At 41.6% G+C, this 20,044-nt stretch overlaps 1 protein-coding gene across 3 annotated transcripts; it reads left to right on the top strand.

The window, feature by feature from the left end:
• The first annotated feature begins 7,724 nt into the window (after positions 1–7,724).
• LOC308315508 (protein-serine O-palmitoleoyltransferase porcupine-like) lies at positions 7,725–18,729 on the top strand. Of its 3 annotated transcripts, none has more exons than XM_080763526.1 (13): positions 7,725–7,836; positions 8,847–9,036; positions 10,149–10,341; positions 11,025–11,068; positions 11,200–11,381; positions 11,790–11,920; positions 12,302–12,427; positions 13,026–13,126; positions 13,762–13,838; positions 14,087–14,150; positions 14,579–14,664; positions 15,007–15,117; positions 17,697–18,729. In XM_080763526.1, the coding sequence occupies exons 2-13, from the start codon at positions 8,901–8,903 to the stop codon at positions 17,796–17,798; spliced, it is 1,353 nt and encodes a 450-aa protein (XP_080619652.1). In that variant the 5' UTR covers positions 7,725–7,836; positions 8,847–8,900; the 3' UTR covers positions 17,799–18,729. The 3 variants fall into 3 exon arrangements, with proteins under 3 accessions (XP_080619652.1, XP_080619653.1, XP_080619654.1); XM_080763527.1 differs by having other exon boundaries at positions 17,633–17,715; XM_080763528.1 differs by lacking the exon at positions 8,847–9,036 and having other exon boundaries at positions 7,733–7,836.
• Positions 18,730–20,044: the final 1,315 nt, after the last annotated feature.

Here is a 20,044-nt window from a genome sequence, read left to right as displayed (position 1 = left end):
CCCTTGTGCACCCCCATCGTCTTTATCAACACCATGCCTACTGACACCTCCCCAATTAAGCCCACCCACTCAATCACCCCTTCCCTCCCTCACTCCATCCCTCCATTATACACTCAATCAGTCAGTCAGTCAGTCAGTCAGTCAGTCAGTCAGTCAGTCGCTTGCTCACTCACTCCCTCACTCACTGTCTAAACTGTTGTTTCTGACATATATAAATAAATCAAATGTTTAATTATAATACTCACTAACTTCCAAACCTTTCTTTCATCATCACCAGAGCCACTGGCACTGTGTGTGTGTGCATGATTGTGCACGTGTGTGCACGTGTCAGCCATTGCATGGCGGGTGCAGTACTTAGTTTAAACAGTACTTAGTTTACACTAGTCATTGGTTAGACCAGTCATTAGTCCTATAACTACAACCTACTGTATCTCAAACCCTCACCCTAACCCTAACCTCTCACGGGGAAGCACACATAAACCTAACCTTAACCCATGTCTAACCAATAGTCTAAACTAAATGCACCCCATTCATGGCAGGTCCTCTCTAGATTGATGAAGTCCCTGTGCTGTGCCCATCCTCCAAAGAATCCATAGTCATTGGAGGTGCAGCACATTCCTATCACCATGGCGCAGGGCCAGCAGAGGAGCCAGCAGGCTTGCAGGAGTTGTGGAGCTGCAGAGCAGAGCCCTCCCACCCCTCATTTTCTACCCAGCAGGCCTGAGTGAGTTGGCATCTGTATGTAAATCAGCCCAATGATACAGAGAATTAGCCCCCCCTCCCCCCAATTCTTTTTCATTAAGACGGAAATAGTACAAAATTACAGGCAGCTGTCTGTCTGCCAGTCGGAAAGTGCACCAACTCAGCAGAGTTGTAAAAATCTCAGAAAAGAGAAAATAAATATTTAATTTCTTTCATTTTCTTTCATTCCATTTTATCATTTAATTTGTATTATTTTTAAGTTTTAAGTCATCTGCTTTGGGGATATTTCTAAATCACTCATGGAGTAAAATACCATAAAAATAAGGGAACTCTTTAATACACTCATTAATTGTGCAGATATCCTTCATTTTTGTAGTTACTTCTTTATCCTGCAACTGAACCCAATAGAGCGTCGCAGTCCCGCACCCTTTCATGATGACGAGCAGCCCGGAAGAGAATTTCCCATACATTTTTCCCATAGACATTTCAAAATGTATTTATTAAAAGACCTGTAAGCCACAGAGAAAGCCAACTCGGACGGTGACAAATCGGCCCAATGGGCCGAAACAAATAATTATAGAAAGAAGAAAAACAACAAAAAAGGTGTTGTACCCTGCCCTTTTTACTTACTCCTTCTTACTAATTATTTGTTCAGCCCAAAATATTGTGTTTATTGTCATGATTTGTCATGATCCGAGTTGGCTTTGTCTGAGGCTTAAAATATCTTTAAATAAATACTTTCTGAAACGTCAATGGGAAAAATGAATTGGAAATTCATTTCCGGGCTGGTCGCCAGGGGTGAGACTGCGACGCTCTATTGCAGGGGTGCCCAGACTTTTTTGACTTGAGAGCTACTTTGAAAATGACCAGCGCAAAAAGATCTACCCACCAAAAAAATATCTCATTGCTGAAATTAGTTTAAAGAACATGACAAACACACTTAGAATGCATGGGAAATATAGTATATATAATGGAAATAGTTTTTGTTTTTGTATGTAACTTTCTAATGCTACTGATCTTTGTGCTCAACACTCTTGAAAACAAAGTAATCTGTTGTGGGTTAACAGGCATTTTTTTTATGTCAATCAATCAAGTCACCTTAATTCAAGTGTCAGATGCCAAATTATATATTTTTATATTACATTATATATGTTTTAGGGGCATGTCATGTGATCTACCTGCACACCCTTTGTGATCTACTGGTCGATCGCGATCTACCTTTTGGGCACCCTTGCTCTATTGGATTGGAAGTCAGTCAACTTTGATAAATGAGAGACAGACTAAAGCCTAACTAATGCTTTGTCGCGCGACGAAAAGAACAGATTTTCGAACACCAAAAATCTATTATTTTCGACAAGCGACACCGCTGTGGGACGAAGCATCATTTAGGCTTAATGGCCTCAAGGAAAGGAGATACTCTGCCCACAGGGAAGGGCTCCGGTGCACGCTGCACTAGAGAGCAGGGTACACAGCAAAATCCTCCGTCTTATCTTATCCATTTGTAACTCTAGGAGGGTACAAATGCAACCTAATGGACACTTACGGTTCCACGTGATTCCATTTGTGCCCTCCCTGAGTTAAATTCACACTGAGCACTTTAATAAGTAAGACGTTCTGGCCCACCGCTCACTTGTTTGACCTCCTGACCCCACCTAGGTGCCCTGTAGGGAGAAGAGAGGTCAGCGACCTGGTGAAGCCCCTCTCTTTGCATTGCTGTAGAAGCAGGTGCTGGAAGGGGACTGACCTCTTGAAAAACAATAGCTAGGGGATGCTGCCTTATTTACTGGGTCTGAATACACCACGTGCCTCGTTCCCAAAGGGTCGAAGGGGGGGTTCCAAAAAACGACAGCTTAATTAAGCAGCCCCTCCTCCACAAAGGCATATCTGCATGCTTAATGTAGAGCAGTGATTCCTAAACAGTATGCTGAGGCACACACATGACGAGACCATGTCCAGATGTGCCTTGGAATTTTGTGATGACCACACATTAGTATTACAATACATACAACTATACAAAAAGTTATGAAATATCTTTTAATTTACAATATCAGTTCTTTGTGCACACTTATTTCCCAATATGGCAAAATTTAACTCTGGTGTCCTTCTTTTTGGACATGCCATTATAGGCACAAAGCTCACAACACGTTTCATAGCGGCACGTTGCGAACTTAGAGATCGGCGATTTTCACTACGAATACAGTTGTCCTTTGGCTTGCCCATTGGTGTGCCTTAATTGGGCACAAATGTTGAAAAGCACGGATCCTTTTGCTTCAAGTTGCACAGCAATCACATGGAGCAAATACGTATGTTCTTCTTCTTGTGTGTACATGAGCAGGGGGGGGGGGGGGTTGCACTCCATGAGCTTTCATTCATCATGACTGAATGAATTGACCATTGCATTGACTGCACAGAGGAGGCCCTTGTGTGATCTCTGCTTATCTTGGCTCCAGACAGACCTCCTCTATGCTGCGTAGGCTACGGCGTGCTATTGAAGCCATGTGGGGACAAGATGACAGCGTCTGCCAGCTCCAATTGAGTCGATTCTAAGACTCAACAATGAACCTACTAGATATCCTGCGGCATTACATCTGAGACATGTCTTCGGCCCATTTAGACCTGATGACGATTCTACAAATGCCTTCTAAATCCTGACAGTTTTCTGAAAAGCCCATGTTTCTATGTCAGTGGTTCTCAAACATTTTCATGTCAAGGACCCCCAAAAATATAATTGGCCGTTGACCTCCATCTGAAAATATGTAGTTCCAGGGACCCCGACAGAAGCAAAGATTTGAGTTAAAAACATTTGCTCTGAAAGAATATATATTCAAAGATTTGTCCCACATTTTCATGATTTTTCTGAAATAGCAGCGCCACGCTATGAGCTTGTAGATCTGCTATTTTTCAATCGCTAAAGTATAACAGAATGCTTAAAGCACCAAAAGGGGTTCCCGTTCAGAATGGGTTAAGACTCAAAGAAAAAGGAAAAAGGACCCACAGTAAGATCCTGAATTAATTTAATCACTTTCAAACTGACATGCCTATTTCTTCCAGCTCCAAAAATTGTATGCATTCTGCCAGTAGGCCACTACTGGTTTTATACTGTTTTACTGACCTTTTATAATTTAAGTCTTAGTCAATGGGGCTCTGATCAGGCTGAAACTTTGGCCCAAAGTTGGAGTCAACATTTTCAGGAGCGCTAGGCTCTGCCCAGCTTTCTGAAGGTAAAGGTGAAGGCAGAAAAGTGAAGAAATAAAAGTGAGGACGCAAATCGTGATTGGCCAGAACGAGACACTTCACACGGGTGTGATTTTTGAGGCCTATATACAGCTTTTGTCCCCACACGTCTCATATTTGTCCCCACACGTCTCATATTTGTCCCCACACGTCTCATATTTGTCCCCACACGTCTCATATTTGTCCCCACACGTCTCATATTTGTCCCCACACGTCTCATATTTGCCATTGACAATGAAAGGAGAAATTAGGTCATAATTATGTGCCTCAAATATGATGTAAATTTGTGGCAACACAAAAATTAAATGCCATTGACAATGAAGGGAAATGTACGTCATATGTATCCTAGACGAGCAAATCGGCTAACCAATCACATAAATTCAGTTGTTCCTGAGATGATGTATAATGATAAGAGCGCCTTTCATACAGGTGTGATTTTTCATTTTCAAATGAGGCTTTATGTGTGGTTAACACTGTTTAGGTTTCTAGTGTAACATACTGTACAACACAGGCTTTAAGCCGGGATGTTTATGATTATGTAGTATGCAGTGGTGTAAAGTAACTAAGTACATTTTACTGAAGTACTTAAGCACACTTTTGAGAGTATTTGTACTTGACTATTTCCCATTAACAATACTTTTACTTCTTCTCACTATCTCAGAGCCAAAATGTGTACTTTTACTCCACTACTAGTTATACTTTGGGGATTTTAATTTAGATTAGAAAACATACATCAACCCTATACATTTCGCACATTTGAAAATAGCCGATATACAAGCTCACAATGCGTCGCATCGCGACGCATTGTTAGCTTGTAGACCTGCTATTTTCAAAAGATTTTGTACACATTTTGAACTTGTGAAATTGGACATTCTGCATAATGAGTAGCCTAATTTTACTTTAATTCTAACTTTAAGTACATTTTGATGCCGACACTTTTGTACTTTTACTTGAGTACATTTTTGAATTTGGTAACTTTTACTTGTAACGGAGTACATCTACATTGTTTGCAGTATTTTATACTTTTACTTATAAGTAAAACATTTGTGTAATATGCATATATGGCTAGTTATAATGCCTCCAGGGTGCCTGCTGTGACTGTCTTCACCAGATACCGTCACAAAGAAGCCCTCTCTGCTCCAGAGGGACCTCATCTTGGACAGACGGAGATAATGAGCTGAAATCAGGATCCATTCGAGGCCTTGATTGATTGATTGATTGATTGAATGATTGATTGAAGTATTTATTTACAGAATTACAGTATACATTTCAAGCACAACTCAATACAAAAATTGTCTAAACTGTGGACGACAGCATAAACTTCATAAAGCATTATTACACTTGTTTACAATAGGGTCCACTATTTTCAATTCAACCGAACATTTAGAGATGTACAAATATACACTTCAATATAGCCAAAACCAGGAAATCATCATAAAAGGAGGTATTAAAAAGGGGAAAAAAAGATTCAGATTTTACGGGGGCCAGTTTCGAATTGCCAGCCATCCATATAGGTGCCCTTTTGAGAGCGGTTTTGAAGGAGTCAAGGGATTCGCATGTCTTAATGACTGTTGGTATAGGGCATTCCACATTTTGGTGGCATAGGAGCTAAATTAATTTAGTCCCTTATTTCCTCACTTTCCTGCAGGCTTCAGCATAATGATGGACAAAAATGTGTTAAAAGAGATGAAACCAGAGACAGGAGCATCCCTGGGCTGGGCTCATTAAGGGCCCAATAAAAACCGTCAAAGCTATGAGGGGGAGGGGGGGGGGATGACCTGCCACAATAGATGTGTCTAATTAGCAAGTGCACTGCCTGGTTTCACTGACATATGCTCCTCAGTTGAGAGAGAGAGAGAGAGAGAGAGAGAGAGAGAGAGAGAGAGAGAGAGAGAGAGAGAGAGAGCACTGCAGGGAGGGACTGTGCTGAGTGTGCTCCTCCTCTCTGTCTCTCCTTTCTCTCTCTCTGCTCTCTCTCTTGCCCGAGCCCCTCCCTCCCCTGCTTCTCTTTATGCTCATGATGAGCAGGCTGTGTGTGTGTGTGTGTGTGTGTGTGTGTGTGTGTGTGTGTGTGTGTGTGTGTGTGTGTGTGCGTGGGTGTGTGTGTGTGTGTGTGTGTGTGTGTGTGTGTGTGTGTGTGTGTGTGTGTGTGTGTGTGTGTGTGTGTGTGCGCGCGCGAGCAAGCGAGAGAGAGAGAGAGAGAGAGAGAGAGAGAGATAGAGGCACTCATAGGCCAGATAGAGAGAAGGCCTTCCTTAGCCCTTCTGCCTCATCCTTACCGTGAGGAGGGTGCAGCAGAAGGTTTGGCCTCTAGGCACTGTAACAGAAGGGCTGACTTGACTTGAGAGTCATAAAACAGAACAACAAAAGGAGAAAGCCTGAAAGAGGAAGCTATAGGCTTCTCCTTCTCGTCACATGACACCTGCAGATAAATGCATGATGTGCATGGGTCTACTTGTGAGAGACTGTGTTTTCAGTTTAGTCAAGTCAAGTCAAGTCAATTTTATTTATATAGCGCATTTAAAAACAACAGCAGTTGACCCAATTGAAGTTCTTTTCAGAAAACAGGTAGACCGTAGTCCATCCACAGTGCAATAATAGAACATGTAATACAATAATAAAACAGGCCAAGCAAACAAATAACAACAAAAACAATGAACAACAATAAACAAATCATTTCACACTGTATTAGAAAAAATCTCCTAAATTCTGTAGCTTCTCAAAGCTTTTTGTTTTGTTGTTTCTATAAAGTTCAGTAAAGTTTTATTGTTTATTTATTGATTTTTGTTAATCCACAGGAGCGAATTCATAAATTGAATATGATACAACAATTATGTTTTGTTTTCCAAATTATTTTCCAAATGCCAGAAATAACAGACCCACAATCTCAGTGCATGGCATAGGGATGCACCAAGCTTAATGTAGATCATCTATTTTAGCTATTTTTGTAATACACTGTTGTATGACAAAGTGCAAAATAGGGCTTAAATTGATTCATACTAATTATTCATACAATTATAAAAAATATATAATATAAAATAATTTCTAAGGAGATTATTGAAAATTCAAGACGTAATTCACAGTGATGACATAATTCCTGATTCGATGCCACCATCAGTGGAAATAGAAGCAAATAGTGAATGATAAGGGTTAGGTATGTGTTTAAATAAGTCTAACTGTTTTATTGCATTCCCTTCTAGTGTTTGTTTGGATCCTTTGGGAAATGTATGATGGAACAAAACAAAAAAAGTCAGTGTGAAGAAATAAAACACCATGTATGTAATGCAAAAGCTGCTTGGGGTGTGCCAATAATCCCAATATATATATATCCCCCAGATTATTTCTTTCCAATTCCATTGGATTTCACTAACTTTTGATAACAAAGGTTTATGTCACTGGTTCCCAAAGTGGGGTCCTTGATGGAGTTCCAGGGGGTCCCTAGCTAAATGATAGTTTACTTTGGAACCAAATGGACCCTTATGGATCTGTAACTCTGAGTGTACAAATGCAACCACAAATGGCCATTTGGTTCCATTTGTTCCATTTGTACACTCTCAAAGTTAAATTAACATTGATTTTACAATATAAATTGGGCATCCCAGAGATAGAAATACCATTAAATGGGGGTCCGTAGCCTAATAGGCTTACCGGTATATGTCAAAATGGGGGTCCTTGACATGAAAAAGTTTGGGACCACTGGTTTATACCATTTCTACTTTCAAAACTAGGTGGTGCTGCCAGTTTTGTAATTTGTATGCCCTCTAGTGGCCATCGTTGAATACAACAACAACGATGCCCTGACTGACTTTTCTTGAGGTTATGATGTGGAATTTACTAGACACCAAACCTTGACAAAAGGCCGCAAGTTCGCGTATTTTTGACCAAACGCCTCACCTTCAGGTAGGTCACCTTCATTGGCCAACTTTATTCAAAGGAGTATCAGCATTACAGAGCCACAGTAGTGTCACGCTGAGAGAAAATACTGTAGTTTTTGCCAAGCCGAAGCGAAGCTTCAACGTTAGCTCCTGGTTGCTAACTGTATAACTTCACCCACTGCTGGCTGCGCGTTACTTAGCAACACACAGCTAACATTAGCTGCTAACAGACAGACAGCGTTTTGGCTGAGGGAGGCTCACCCACTCTGGGGTTGAGTTGACTGACTCACCAACTTATATAATGCACTAGCCCCTCTCGGAACCCTACATAAAGCTTTTATGAAATTTGATTGTCGCTTCAAAGTGTCAGAAACTTTACTACATTTGGGTTCTGCTTGTGGGGCTAATAATGCACTAATAACATGTGGAAGGAACTGAAAGTAAAACGTGCACAGTGCTCTCAATAGCAGCAGCAAAAAATGTAAACAGCAGTCATACATACATGGTATAATAAGGCAGTGGAGTGGTTCCCAGGTCCCGGGGCGGGGACCCCACCCAGCTAGGGTGGAGGGAGTTCCAAGGAGTCCCCTGCAGCTAAATGATAGAGTAGGAGCATAATGCTTGTCTCAAAGATTAAGACATGCATGTCTACAAACGGCTTGTACAGTGAAACTGCACAAGCTCTTATGGACTCTTATGGGTCTCAGGGTCTGTAACTCAGAGAGTGTAACAAATCCATTTGTACACTCTTATAATATGTATTGGGGTCCCAGAGATAGAAATGCCATTAAATAGGGGGCCGTATTCGGGTCAAACACCATTACACACCATTACACTTGACTTGTTTACAATAGGGTCCACCAATTTTCAATTTATATATAAAACAGTAAATCCATTGATTGAGGTCCTATGTACTGTGGTGACTGAAGAACATTGTCTGTTTGGAGAGAAATAACGTTTATGGGAGGTGTTTGCAAACCTGGTTTATTGTGGATATTTTTATTTTATTTTGTTTTGTTTTGTTTTGTTTTTCAGTGGGAAAATAAGAGGGTCTGGAAGAAGGCTAGCTGTGCTGCTGAAGTTCCACCGATGGAGGACTTCAGTAGGCTGGACTTGTGGGTTCATCTGACAGAGAACTGCATCCTCCCCACCGCACAGCAAGGACTGGAGCAGATCTGGGAACTCGTATTACTCTGTCTGTTCTGTCGGCTTTGTTTCAGGCAATGTGAGTGAATGACTGAATGAGTCTCTTTTTTTCCTGGTGTTTCGTCCAGGTGAACAGGGTTTTGGGGGTTATATGTTTAGGTGTAATTTCTGTGTGTGACTCGAGGTTAGGCGATAGTGGTCACAGCTTCACACCAATGACAGAGGGAGTCACATGAGTGAATTGACATTGTCCTGCAGTTGTGACTCATGATAAGTGGCACCTATTCAGTGGTTCTCAAAGTGGGGTCCTGGGATCCATAGTGGTTCCAGGACATCCCAGCTAAATGCGAGGATTGCGTGGATAGCTAGGGACCAAATGGACCCTTACAGGTCTGTAAATCTGAGAGTTATGGCCGTCCGTGTCCTAATTATACCAATCTGGGGGGCTTGAAGATTAAAATGTTTAAATGCCACTGGCACAGCACTACTCCATACTGCTGTCAAGAACAGATATACAGGTCCATTTGTCAGTAAGGGTCCGTTTTCCCTAGCTACCCGTTATTTTTTTTATTTCGTTCCCTCAGCTTTGCTTTGTTTTGTTTGTTCTCTTGTTGAGCTCTATGTTCTTCTTGTCTTTGTTTGTTTTCTCTCTTTTCTTTTGATGTAATCATGGTAATGTAAAACTAATGGTTGGTAGCAGCATCAATTAGATGGTTTTTTTAAAGGATAGATAGGGGCAGGTATCAATAAGATTTATCTTCTTCCTGCTCCTTTTCTTTTTCTTCCTGAAGACCAAAAGCAATATCCCCTGTCTCAGGGCGATTCCCCTTTGGCAAGTAGATGTTTGGCTTTAGGGTCCCTTTCCATGCGGGAGACCCTGGTTCGGATCCTGGGCTTTAACACACGCACACAGACCGTTTTAGGGCTGCAGCTATCGATTATTTTCGGTAATGTGTTAACCAATTTTGGGCGGGAACCCCTTTTGGTGTTGGCATTACATTATGCTTTAGCTATTGAAAAATAGCAGATCTACAAGCTCATATCACGAGCTTGTAGGTCTGCTATTTTTGAAAAATCGAAGGACGACTGACATAGAAACACAGCTTTTTCAGAAAACTGTCAGGATGTATAAGACATTTTTAGAATCTGATCTCAGGTCAAAATGTGTTAACACTCATTCTCCTCTCTCAGGTGCCTCGTCCGCTGTGAAGCACGTGGTGTCAGCCGTGGTCGGGACGTACGCCCTCTTCCGGTTTTTCGAGCTGCACATGTTGTGGGTGATGGCGCTCAGTGCCCTCTGCTACCTGGCCTTGCTTCTCAACCGCCATTCCAGCAGGAGAGGCCTCTTCCTCTCTGCAGTCATCCTCATCTTCCTGCTCTTGGGGTGAGGAGTAAGCAAGAGCCTGCATACGTATATATAAAGATGCATTGAGTTGTCTGTATGTGTTTGCCAGGAGCAGTATTGTGCAATATGAATGGACAAAGTATATATTCAAGTAAATACTCAAATGACAAACTTTTTTTTAATATCAATGCGTTGATATTAAATGACATTTTCAAATATAGTAAAAACTCACAACCCATCGCACAGAGGCTAAGTTGTGTTGATCTGCTATTTTCAATATTTGAAATAGGGCTGAAAATAATATCTTTGTAAGTTTGTGTCCCAAGAGTCAATTCCTAGAAATGTAATGGAGTAAAAAAGTATAATAATTGTATTTGAAATGTAGTGAAAGTCACGAACTTGCAAAAAGAGAAGAAGAAAAACTCTTGTAAATGTAGTTACTGTCCAGTGTCCACCACTCACTCTAGAATTCCAGTCTTCTAACCTTCCCATCCCCCTTAAAGCTGCACTATGTAAATTTCCTCTTTTACTCCGGATTCGAACCCGGCAGTTTCTTGTGCTGAAGTGCTGAATTATCTTTATACCATTGAGCAGGGAGACAAAATATAACCAACTCAATTGTATACGGTACATTATTCAAATTAATTCATACAAAAAAGTTACATAGTGCTGCTCTAAGACTAATCTATGCTTCGTAACTTAGATTTTACTCTCTTTTTCAGAGAGCTGCATTTGATTGATCCTGTCACCTGGCAGAAAATGAGAGGTAATGAGAGGTTCAATGTGTCCTCCGGACATAAAATACAGATTTCCCCGACGGCATGGAGATTATCTCACGTTTGACTCTGATGTACGTATGTGGGCTGTGAGTGTTTCAGACCTGTGTCTGTTCTGCAGGCTCCCAGATGGTCGTGGCCATGAAGGCCATTTCGTTAGCCTTTGACATGGACCGAGGTGTGGTGACCGCCCTTCCCTCACCAGCAGAGTTCCTGGGTTACGTTCTGTTTGTGGGCACAGTCATCTTTGGCCCCTGGATCAGCTTCTCTAGCTATAAGGACGCCATTGACAGCAGGAAGCTGGTGAGTGACAGCAGTGTCTGTCGAGCCTCCTTCTACCAGTTGCAGAAATGTGGGTTTTATCTTGTTTTAACCTCTTGTTTGTTCGTGGTGTTGTGATTCTGAATCGAAGTGAGAAATGGTGACTGGGATTTCACACTTGTATGTACATTGTTGTCGCTGTAATGGCGTTTTGTTGGCTTGCTCCAAACCAGTGTTGTTTTCGTTGACTACCTTTTTCCACTGACGAAAACTACATGGAAAATAGTGAGAGCTGGTCATGATATGTGTTGTTTCCCCTCAGAGCTGGTCATGATATGTGTTGTTTCCCCTCAGAGCTGGTCATGATATGTGTTGTTTCCCCTCAGAGCTGGTCATGATATGTGTTGTTTCCCCTCAGAGTTGGTCATGATATGTGTTGTTTCCCCTCAGAGTTGGTCATGGCTGCAGAAGTCCTCCCTTGGTCTTCTGAAGAGCCAGCTCTGCTTGGTGGTCTCCACCTGCATCGCTCCTTACCTCTTCCCGTTCTTCATCCCAATCGAGGGCAACAGTGTCACATTCAAGTAAGTAAACGTTTGACCCATTTCCATTCTGGTCCCATCAGTTTGTTCAGTCAAAGAGTTTGTACAGTACAACATGTTGTGTAAGCTTTCTGTCTTTTTTCTCCCCCTGCTTCTAAGAGGCATCTGAGACGCTAGGTAAGCCATGGTCAACTTTGGTAGAACCTTGGGTTGTATAACGGCCTGGTCATGATCTAAGACAAGTCATAAACAATAATGTTCATGATCATTATCTGTTGCTCCTGTACACCGTGAATGAGTAACAAGGACTACTGTATTCCCATGTCTCTACAGTCCCTGTCATTCTTTAGCAAAACAGAGAGAGAGAGAGAGAAACATATGTATAATAGTTTAATAATTGTGATGTGATTTGCTCCCGTGCAGGTGGCTCCATGCCTATGAGACTGCAGTGTCTTTCCACTTCAGTAACTACTTTGTGGGATATCTCAGTGAAAGCACCGCCGTACTTACTGGGGCAGGCTTCACTGATGAGAAAGACAACATCAAGTGGTGAGTTCTGTTATTGTTGTGCATGAATGTCTAAAGGACAAAGTAGTTGGCTGTCCCAAAGAGATGTTTAATGTTTGTGTCGCAAAGGTCAAAAGGACAAGGCCACAATCAAGGGAAAAATGTCTCCCTCATACAGTATCTACAGTGGAAATGGCATATCTTAACCTATACTTTAGCTATTGAGAAATAGCAGATCTACAAGCTCATAGCGTGGCACCGAGTGCCGCGCTACAAGCTTATGGGTCTGCTATTTTTGAAAAATAGTGAAAACGTGCACATTTTTTATTCAAATATTTGCTTCTGGGGGGTCCCTGAAACAACATATTTTGAGATGGGGGTCGGCGGCCAATTACATATATCTTTTTGGGTCCTTGGCTCCTTGACATGAAATAGTTTGAGAACCACTGGTTTTTCAGAAAACTGTCAGTATTTAGAACTTCAGGACCTCAGGTCAAAATGGGTTAGTTGCACAGTAGGCAGTGGTATGCCATCCACTGAGTGCAATGATTCTAGGTACTTTGCAGGTGCAATGTGGTTGCAGTACATCCCCTCTCATAGTGTACTGTATGTATGTGTCTGTTTGTGTTTGGTTCCTCAGGGATATGACGGTAGTGAAGCCCCTGAACGTGGAGTTTCCCCGCTCAATGGTGCTTGTGGTGACTTCCTGGAACATCCCCATGTCTCGCTGGCTCAATACATGTAAATACTTTACTTTTTATACCTACCTGTTATACCTGCTAAGTGAAAAAGAGCACCCTGCACATTCAGATCGACCAAAGTGATTTTAAAGCCATGTAAGCCCTATTTCATACTTTGTTGTATGACGGTCGCACAGGGGCGGCAGTGGCTCAGGGGTAGTGTGACCGGATAGGAACCACAATTTTGCCAGTTTGAACCCGTGCTCCCCCAGAGTTAGTGTCGAAGTGTCCTTGAGCAAGACACTGAACCCCTGATTGCTCCAGATGTGCAGGTTGGTGCCTTGCATGGTTTCCTCCGGTGTGAGAATGTGTGTGTGAATGTAATGCGCTATCTATGTAAAGCGCCTTATAAATGCACCATTTACCATTTACGGTGTTTTGTGTGAGAACTTGTTTTGTATTCTTGTATGATGAGAAGATTGAAGATTTGAGTATTTATCATTTAGTGTATTTAGTTTTGGATTTGTTCATGCCAACTGCCAACACTTAACCACTTAAACCCAATTTTATACTTTGCCCTACGATGGTGTACTGTTGCACGGCAAAAAATTCAACCTTCAACAAAGGGGTTATACTCGTACAGTATATGAGTATTCACCAAACTTTAATGGTCTTGCCTATTTGCTGTTTTCACAGATGTTTTCAAAAATGCCATGAAACTCGGGACTTTCCCTGCGATCCTGGTGACATACACAGCCAGTGCCTTACTTCATGTGAGCCTCCCACCCCATGTACACTCCATGTTAACATGCTAGCTGGGTGCTCGGGTGGCACAGGGTTACAGCCTGGCACTCAGTTTACATGCACATTTTCACTCAACCACAATGGAAATATAAGTTCATGTATATATGCATTTCATGTCAATAAAAAAAGTGTCAATCAATTAATCAGCCAAAGAAAGGCGCTATATAAACACAGCCCATCCATTTACCATTTAATGTGGTGTTTTGTTACCTTGCAGGGTCTGAGTTTCCATCTTGGGGCTGTCCTGCTCTCTTTGGGGTTCATCACCTATGTTGAACATGGTAGGACTAGACTCATAGTCAGCTAATAATAATACATCTTTTGTTTTCATGTCATGGGCCCCCAAAATGTTAAAATGTTTCAAGAATATTCTAATCATTCATTTTTATCAAGATTGTTTTAAATAGCAGATCTAGAAGTTTGCAACAAATTGCAACACGTTAATAGTAACTATTCAAATATAATAATAATATAATCCATTAGAAACTAAATCAAACTGATCTTTTTGCTACTGTAATTTTGCCGGAAACCCCCTGGAAGTTTTGGAATGGTGTCAAGGAGTCGTTTTTGTATTGTCTAATCTTCAAAATAAGGATCTAGCTTTTATTTATTTGCACACCCATAATGTGTGGACCATATGCAACTATTCTGAGGTGTATGTATGTAAAGTCTTCAGCTCTATCATGTTCTTCCTTCTCATACCTTTTAGTCCTGAGAAAGAGGCTGGCAACCATTTTCAGTGCGTGTGTCCTCTCCAGGCGCTGTCCCTCCGACTGCACTCATCAGCACAAGAAGGTACAGATCACACTCTGTCTGATTTGACAGATATTGATGTTCTGAGGGGTCAGCAGCAGCAAACATTTTTTGAAATGGTTAATTTTGTCCCCCTATATGTACATCATAAGCATTATTTTGTGTACATCATCTAGTGCAGGACACATGCCTACAAAGTTAAAAGTTGCTTTGTTTTTAAAGGTAATTATTCACTCAGTTGCCGTGTGTGTGTGTAGCCGTGTCGACGCGTTGTGAGCTTGTAGATCGGCTATTTCAGAAAGTGTAAAACGGCATCAAGGCCTACCAAAATACAACTGTAGATTTAGTCGACTAAAACCAACCATTTTCTGTCTGGGCGTTTAGGTGTACTGGGTGACGGGGCTGAACCTGCTATTCAGCCTCCTGGCGGTCTTCCACCTCGCCTACCTGGGCTCCATGTTTGACACGGATGTGGACGAGCAGGTCGCAGAGGAGGTGAGTAGCCACAGGCTGTCTAGCACCTGCATTTGTAGTGTGTATTTAAACATTTAAGCCAACTAATTGTTAACCAGCCTGCAGGTGGTCCATGGGACTTTTCTTTTTAATATAAATAAAAAGCCCTTTTAAATGTAGTGAGTAGTCAGAGCCAAAATATTTTTAATTGTATTTATTGTTTGGGAACCACTGATCTGTTCCTATAGGGCAGGGGTGCTTGACTTGAGGTCTACTTTTAAAATTGCCAGCTCAAGGTGATCTACCAACCAAAATATTATCCCATTGCTTAAAATACTCAAAATAAATAACATTAAGGCATTAGGACGGTTTCAAAATCAATTCACCTTTTCAGTTACCCCACATTGCAAAGAAGAGATTTTTTGTTAAAGTTACTCTTTGTAATAACGTCAATTTCAATTTGTAATAACATATTGCTCATAAAATGTTACAAATATTAAAAGTATCACACATAAAAAGCATACACAATCACATGAAGGAATAATGCACCACTCAACTCAACCAGAGCAGAACTCCCACCACAGGACTCTGGCAATCAATTAATACAGTTGCAACCACTATATTAATGGAAAGTATTTCATACAATTTAAATTTAAAAAATCTGAACTATCCCTTTAATCAGATGACTGCTTGCAGCCTTGTACTGAATGGAGTACAGCGCTGCGTAATCCGGACAGTCACTGCTGACAGCTAGTCTTAAACAGGCCTCCAAATGATCGTCCGTCAACGTGGAACGTTATTTGGACTTAATTATCTTCATGTGGGAAAACGCTGATTTACATAAATATGTGGAGCCAAATAACGCTGTGAGCGAGGCTGCACAAGTCCTGATGTTTGGATACTTTTCCTCCACGAGTAAGTTCCAAAACTCTCCATCGCGGGCGCGCAACTTTAACTGTATGTCAGCCTGCAGTGCCATGATCTCATTCTCCAACGCAGAAGAGTTCATGTTAAAAAGTGTTGCTATTTTCGAGGCAATGGAATCAACATCAGCTTCTGAATGGGAAGTACATGAATGTAGCGATGGGCTCGAGTAAGGCAAACGCAGTTGGACTTGGAATGTGACATCGTGAAAAAATAATCTTCTTCCCACTCTGCATGGAAGTGATATGTTTTAGGCTTCTTTGCCGCGCGCATCTTGCTATAATTATGAACAATGATGGATAGATATCCTTTTAATTTGTTTGTTTAACAACAGAACACACCCGACGTTCCCCACACTTGAAAACAAGGCACTGCATTGTGGGGGGTTTTAAAGCCTCCGCCGCCTGCCCGCGGCGAGGATTGTTTTTTTGTTTTTTTTTCATGTCAGAGCCAAGCGCCGGTCTACCTGCGCAGCGCTTGCGATCGACCGCGATCGACGTAATGGGCACCCCTGCTATAGGGTATGCACATGCATAAAGTGAATGGCAAATCGAGTGGCAAAACGAGTGACAAAGTGAGTTTAATGTCGTTTATCGTCGTTTAATGCAATCATGTCAAGGCCAGAAAGTAGTTTTTGCCACTCAGCAGGTGTTCCTACATAACTTCCGGGTTTGATAATGATGTCACGCGCACACCCTCTATCCCACGTTTACCTTTATTCCATTCCATTCTCTTACTTTATCCAACAACCTTCCATTAAACTTGGGTTAACTGATATACAGTAGGCCTACTGATAGAGCAGACACACAATGACATGATTATATTATGGGCCCATTTCCCAATAATGATGACTCAATCAGGGAAGCTGGTACACTTAACCCTTCTTGAGATTCTATCTCCCTTTTCTGTGGAATGTCTTAACCTCAGACTTCCCAGAAACTGACAACGTTGACGCACTTCCACGGAACAGTGCACACAAACAAGTTCAGTGCACTGTTCCGTGGAAGAAAATACCAAATCTTCACTTTGCTACATTACTAAACACATGGTCAGGGACCACGTGCAATACCTTCACGAATCACCTGTTGACCACCTGTGATTTAAGCCTCATTGCAAAAATAGCTACATTATATATATATGTACATTACAAGCAGTGTTGATTTCGTCGACTAAAACTAAGGCACTGATGAAAACTAAGCTATGATGACTATGACTATGATGACTAAAAGTAAGACTAAATATACTGACAATTTTGTCAACCAATAAAAACTAGACTAGTGGACAAGAGATCCAGTATAAATCATTTTACACTTGGTTGCATGCTGAAAATAACCGATCTGCAACTACAACTAGACTAACACTAAGCCTAAGGCATTCCAGGTAACTAAAATGTGACTAAAACTAAATAAACTATTCAGAAGACTGATTAAAACTAAAATCAAAATGTGCTGCCAAAATCAACACGGATTACAAGCTCACCATAATGATGACATGCCCAAAACTGGGACACCAGGTTGAAAGTGGTCGACTCTGAATGTGTAAAGAATAGACTCTTGTGAGTTTTTCCATGGTTTATCTAAATGTCAACTATGTTTTTGACAGTGTTTCCTTGTTATGTTGTCATCCTTTGCAGGGTTATGTGGCCAGCCACACCATCCAGAAGTGGTCTCTTAACTAAATGTTGTCATCCTTTGCAGGGTTATGTGGCCAGCCACACCATCCAGAAGTGGTCTGAACTAAACTGGGCCAGCCATTGGTTGGCCCTCGCCTGCTGGCTCTTCTACCGCCTCATCCAGTGACCTCGTCCAATCAGAGACAAATGGACCTGACTGGTATTTGTTACATGGTGGAAGAAGGGGGGGGGGGGCTGTTCTTCTGTATTTGGGTGACCTTGTTTCCTTCCCCTAATGGGAACTGGGACTTTCTTTATTTGGAAGTCAGAAGAACTGGAGTTGGTGTTAAATTGGAACAGAAGTAAGCCCAGAAGTAATGGCCATGCTGTAGTCATGATGACCCCACATCGAGACATGTTTCCATGCAGAGGAAAGTGCTGCTTTGGTGCAACAGCCAAAGTAAACCCATGTAATTTAACTACTGGTACCTAACCCCCATGACGGTGTTGCACGGCACAAGTAGTCATTCTACAATCTCACAACGTGTTGCATTGTGTGACACGTTGTGAGCTTGTAAATAGGATTTTTTTGTAAAATCTTGAAACTTTTCAACTATAATGACATAATAGGGATGTCAGCCGGAGCCATTCTCATCTTCATTCCTATTTGGCTTGTGTCTATGATGCTCATGGACATATTTACTGGATAAGTATATTGTTTGGAAACCCGAGATACACCTAAGAATGTTTTGAAATGTCCTCTTTAGCACAAGGGACCTTGCAACAGTTACCTCTTTTGTGTAAGACTAAATGGAGACATTCGTTTAGATGATTTTTAACCTGTGGCTTGCTTGTTGGTGGAAAGGGTTGCACATACTCTGTATTTAGTAATCTGCATTAGTATAATATTGTAATGTGTCACAAATGCTGAAGCTAGCCAGTCAGGTGAAATGATACTCTACTGATACTTGGCTTGCAACAGTTTGCACCTTTTATAAAAGCATAACTGCAAATGTTCAAGCTTTGCATATGATGTTCAGTGTTTGTTTTTTTGTGATTCATGGTAGTGTACTTGTTTTCATGTCTTTGTTGTTGAACGTTTTTTATATTAAATATCTTTTTCTATATTAACATATGTGTATCTATCATGCTGTACAGTAAAGATAGTTTAGTAAATTAATTGCACACAGATATTCACATCAAATCACTAGCTAGCCCAGTAAAAAGGGACGACTAGAATGTTTTGCTTGTGTGTCTGACACAGCTTACAAACCCACCTTGTACCCTGCGTTTATCTTAACGATATAAGTGTAGAACTAGCCTACACACATGAACCTTCTTGCTTGCTATTCTGTATTCAGCTGCTTTAAAAGTAACATAATTTTGAATGTCCCGGTGGTACAGGGGTAAAGTTCCTTTCTTCCACAGGTGTGGAGACTGGGGATTTGAATCTTCCGGTGTGTCCAGCTTGGCCAGGCATTCCCACTCGCAGGTGGGGAGCCAGGCGGCAAGGCTGTTCTCTGACCAACCTGTAGGAGTCACTGGTCTAGTGACAGAGTGCCTGTCCTGTGGTGTGTGGTGTCTGGAGTGCCTGGAGGGATAGCGTGTTCCTCGCCGTGCGTTACACTTTCCCAGTGTTATGCACTCCCTCTTCACTGTCACGTCAAAAGAGTGTATCAGAGGCTTTTTCTTAGCTAATAGTCAGTCTTGTTGCACTTCAAGGCACGTAGAGCCAACCATAGCAACCAGGTCTCTCCATCTGGGTCTGTCGTGTCGTGGGCAAGGTGTTGAGCTTGTGCCAAAGTCACGTTACATGCTTTAAGGTCCTGGTCTATTACATCCAGGGGGGCGCCTCGAGGTCATCTCTAACCGCCCTGCTGGGGATTGAAGGCCAGGATGGTGTGTGTTGGATGTTCCTCAAGGCGAGATGCTGGGAGCTGTTGGGTTGCTCTCTTAATGCCTGGTTTGTGATATGCTTCTATCCTCCTATCAGAGGAGACAAATAAAATCCTCCCACATGACAGCAGGGGTTAGCAGTGACAGGGCTACAAGGTTCCCATTGGGAATTGGCATAACAAATACATTGGGGGGGGGGGGGGGAAAGGACAAATAATATATTAAAAAATATTATGCAATAATAATTTAGACCCCACTCTTCGGGAGTATTTGTCACTACATTTGTCATTTGCATTGACTCACAATTTGGATAGGAGAACAGAAAATTATAGCAATTTCTAGAGTAATAAGAGTACACGGAGAGACTCAATTTATGTAGAGGAAATGGAACGGTGAAATAAAGAATCTACAATGTATTAAGTGGCTCATTCCTCTAATAATATCATGCCATCTCATCTTAATGGTGTGAATGCCATTCCTCTGTTATACGTAGAAATTCAATTTACCATTCTAATGTCTTATTGATTGCATGATTCC

Source organism: Protomyctophum bolini, assembly GCF_963924005.1.
Source record: "Protomyctophum bolini genome assembly, chromosome: 5".
Taxonomy (NCBI): domain Eukaryota; kingdom Metazoa; phylum Chordata; class Actinopteri; order Myctophiformes; family Myctophidae; genus Protomyctophum; species Protomyctophum bolini.
The sequence above is the reverse complement of the archived record's forward strand: the minus strand, read 5'-3'. Positions and strand labels throughout refer to the sequence as shown.

Coding starts and splice junctions, on each gene's coding strand:
- LOC308315508 (XM_080763526.1), top strand. CDS start 8,901: ATGGAGGACTTCAGTAGGCTGGACTTGTGGGTTCATCTGACAGAGAAC. Junction 12,428..13,025: donor GAGAAAGACAACATCAAGTG/GTGAGTTCTGTT, acceptor TTGGTTCCTCAG/GGATATGACGGTAGTGAAGC. Junction 13,127..13,761: donor GTCTCGCTGGCTCAATACAT/GTAAATACTTTA, acceptor CTGTTTTCACAG/ATGTTTTCAAAAATGCCATG.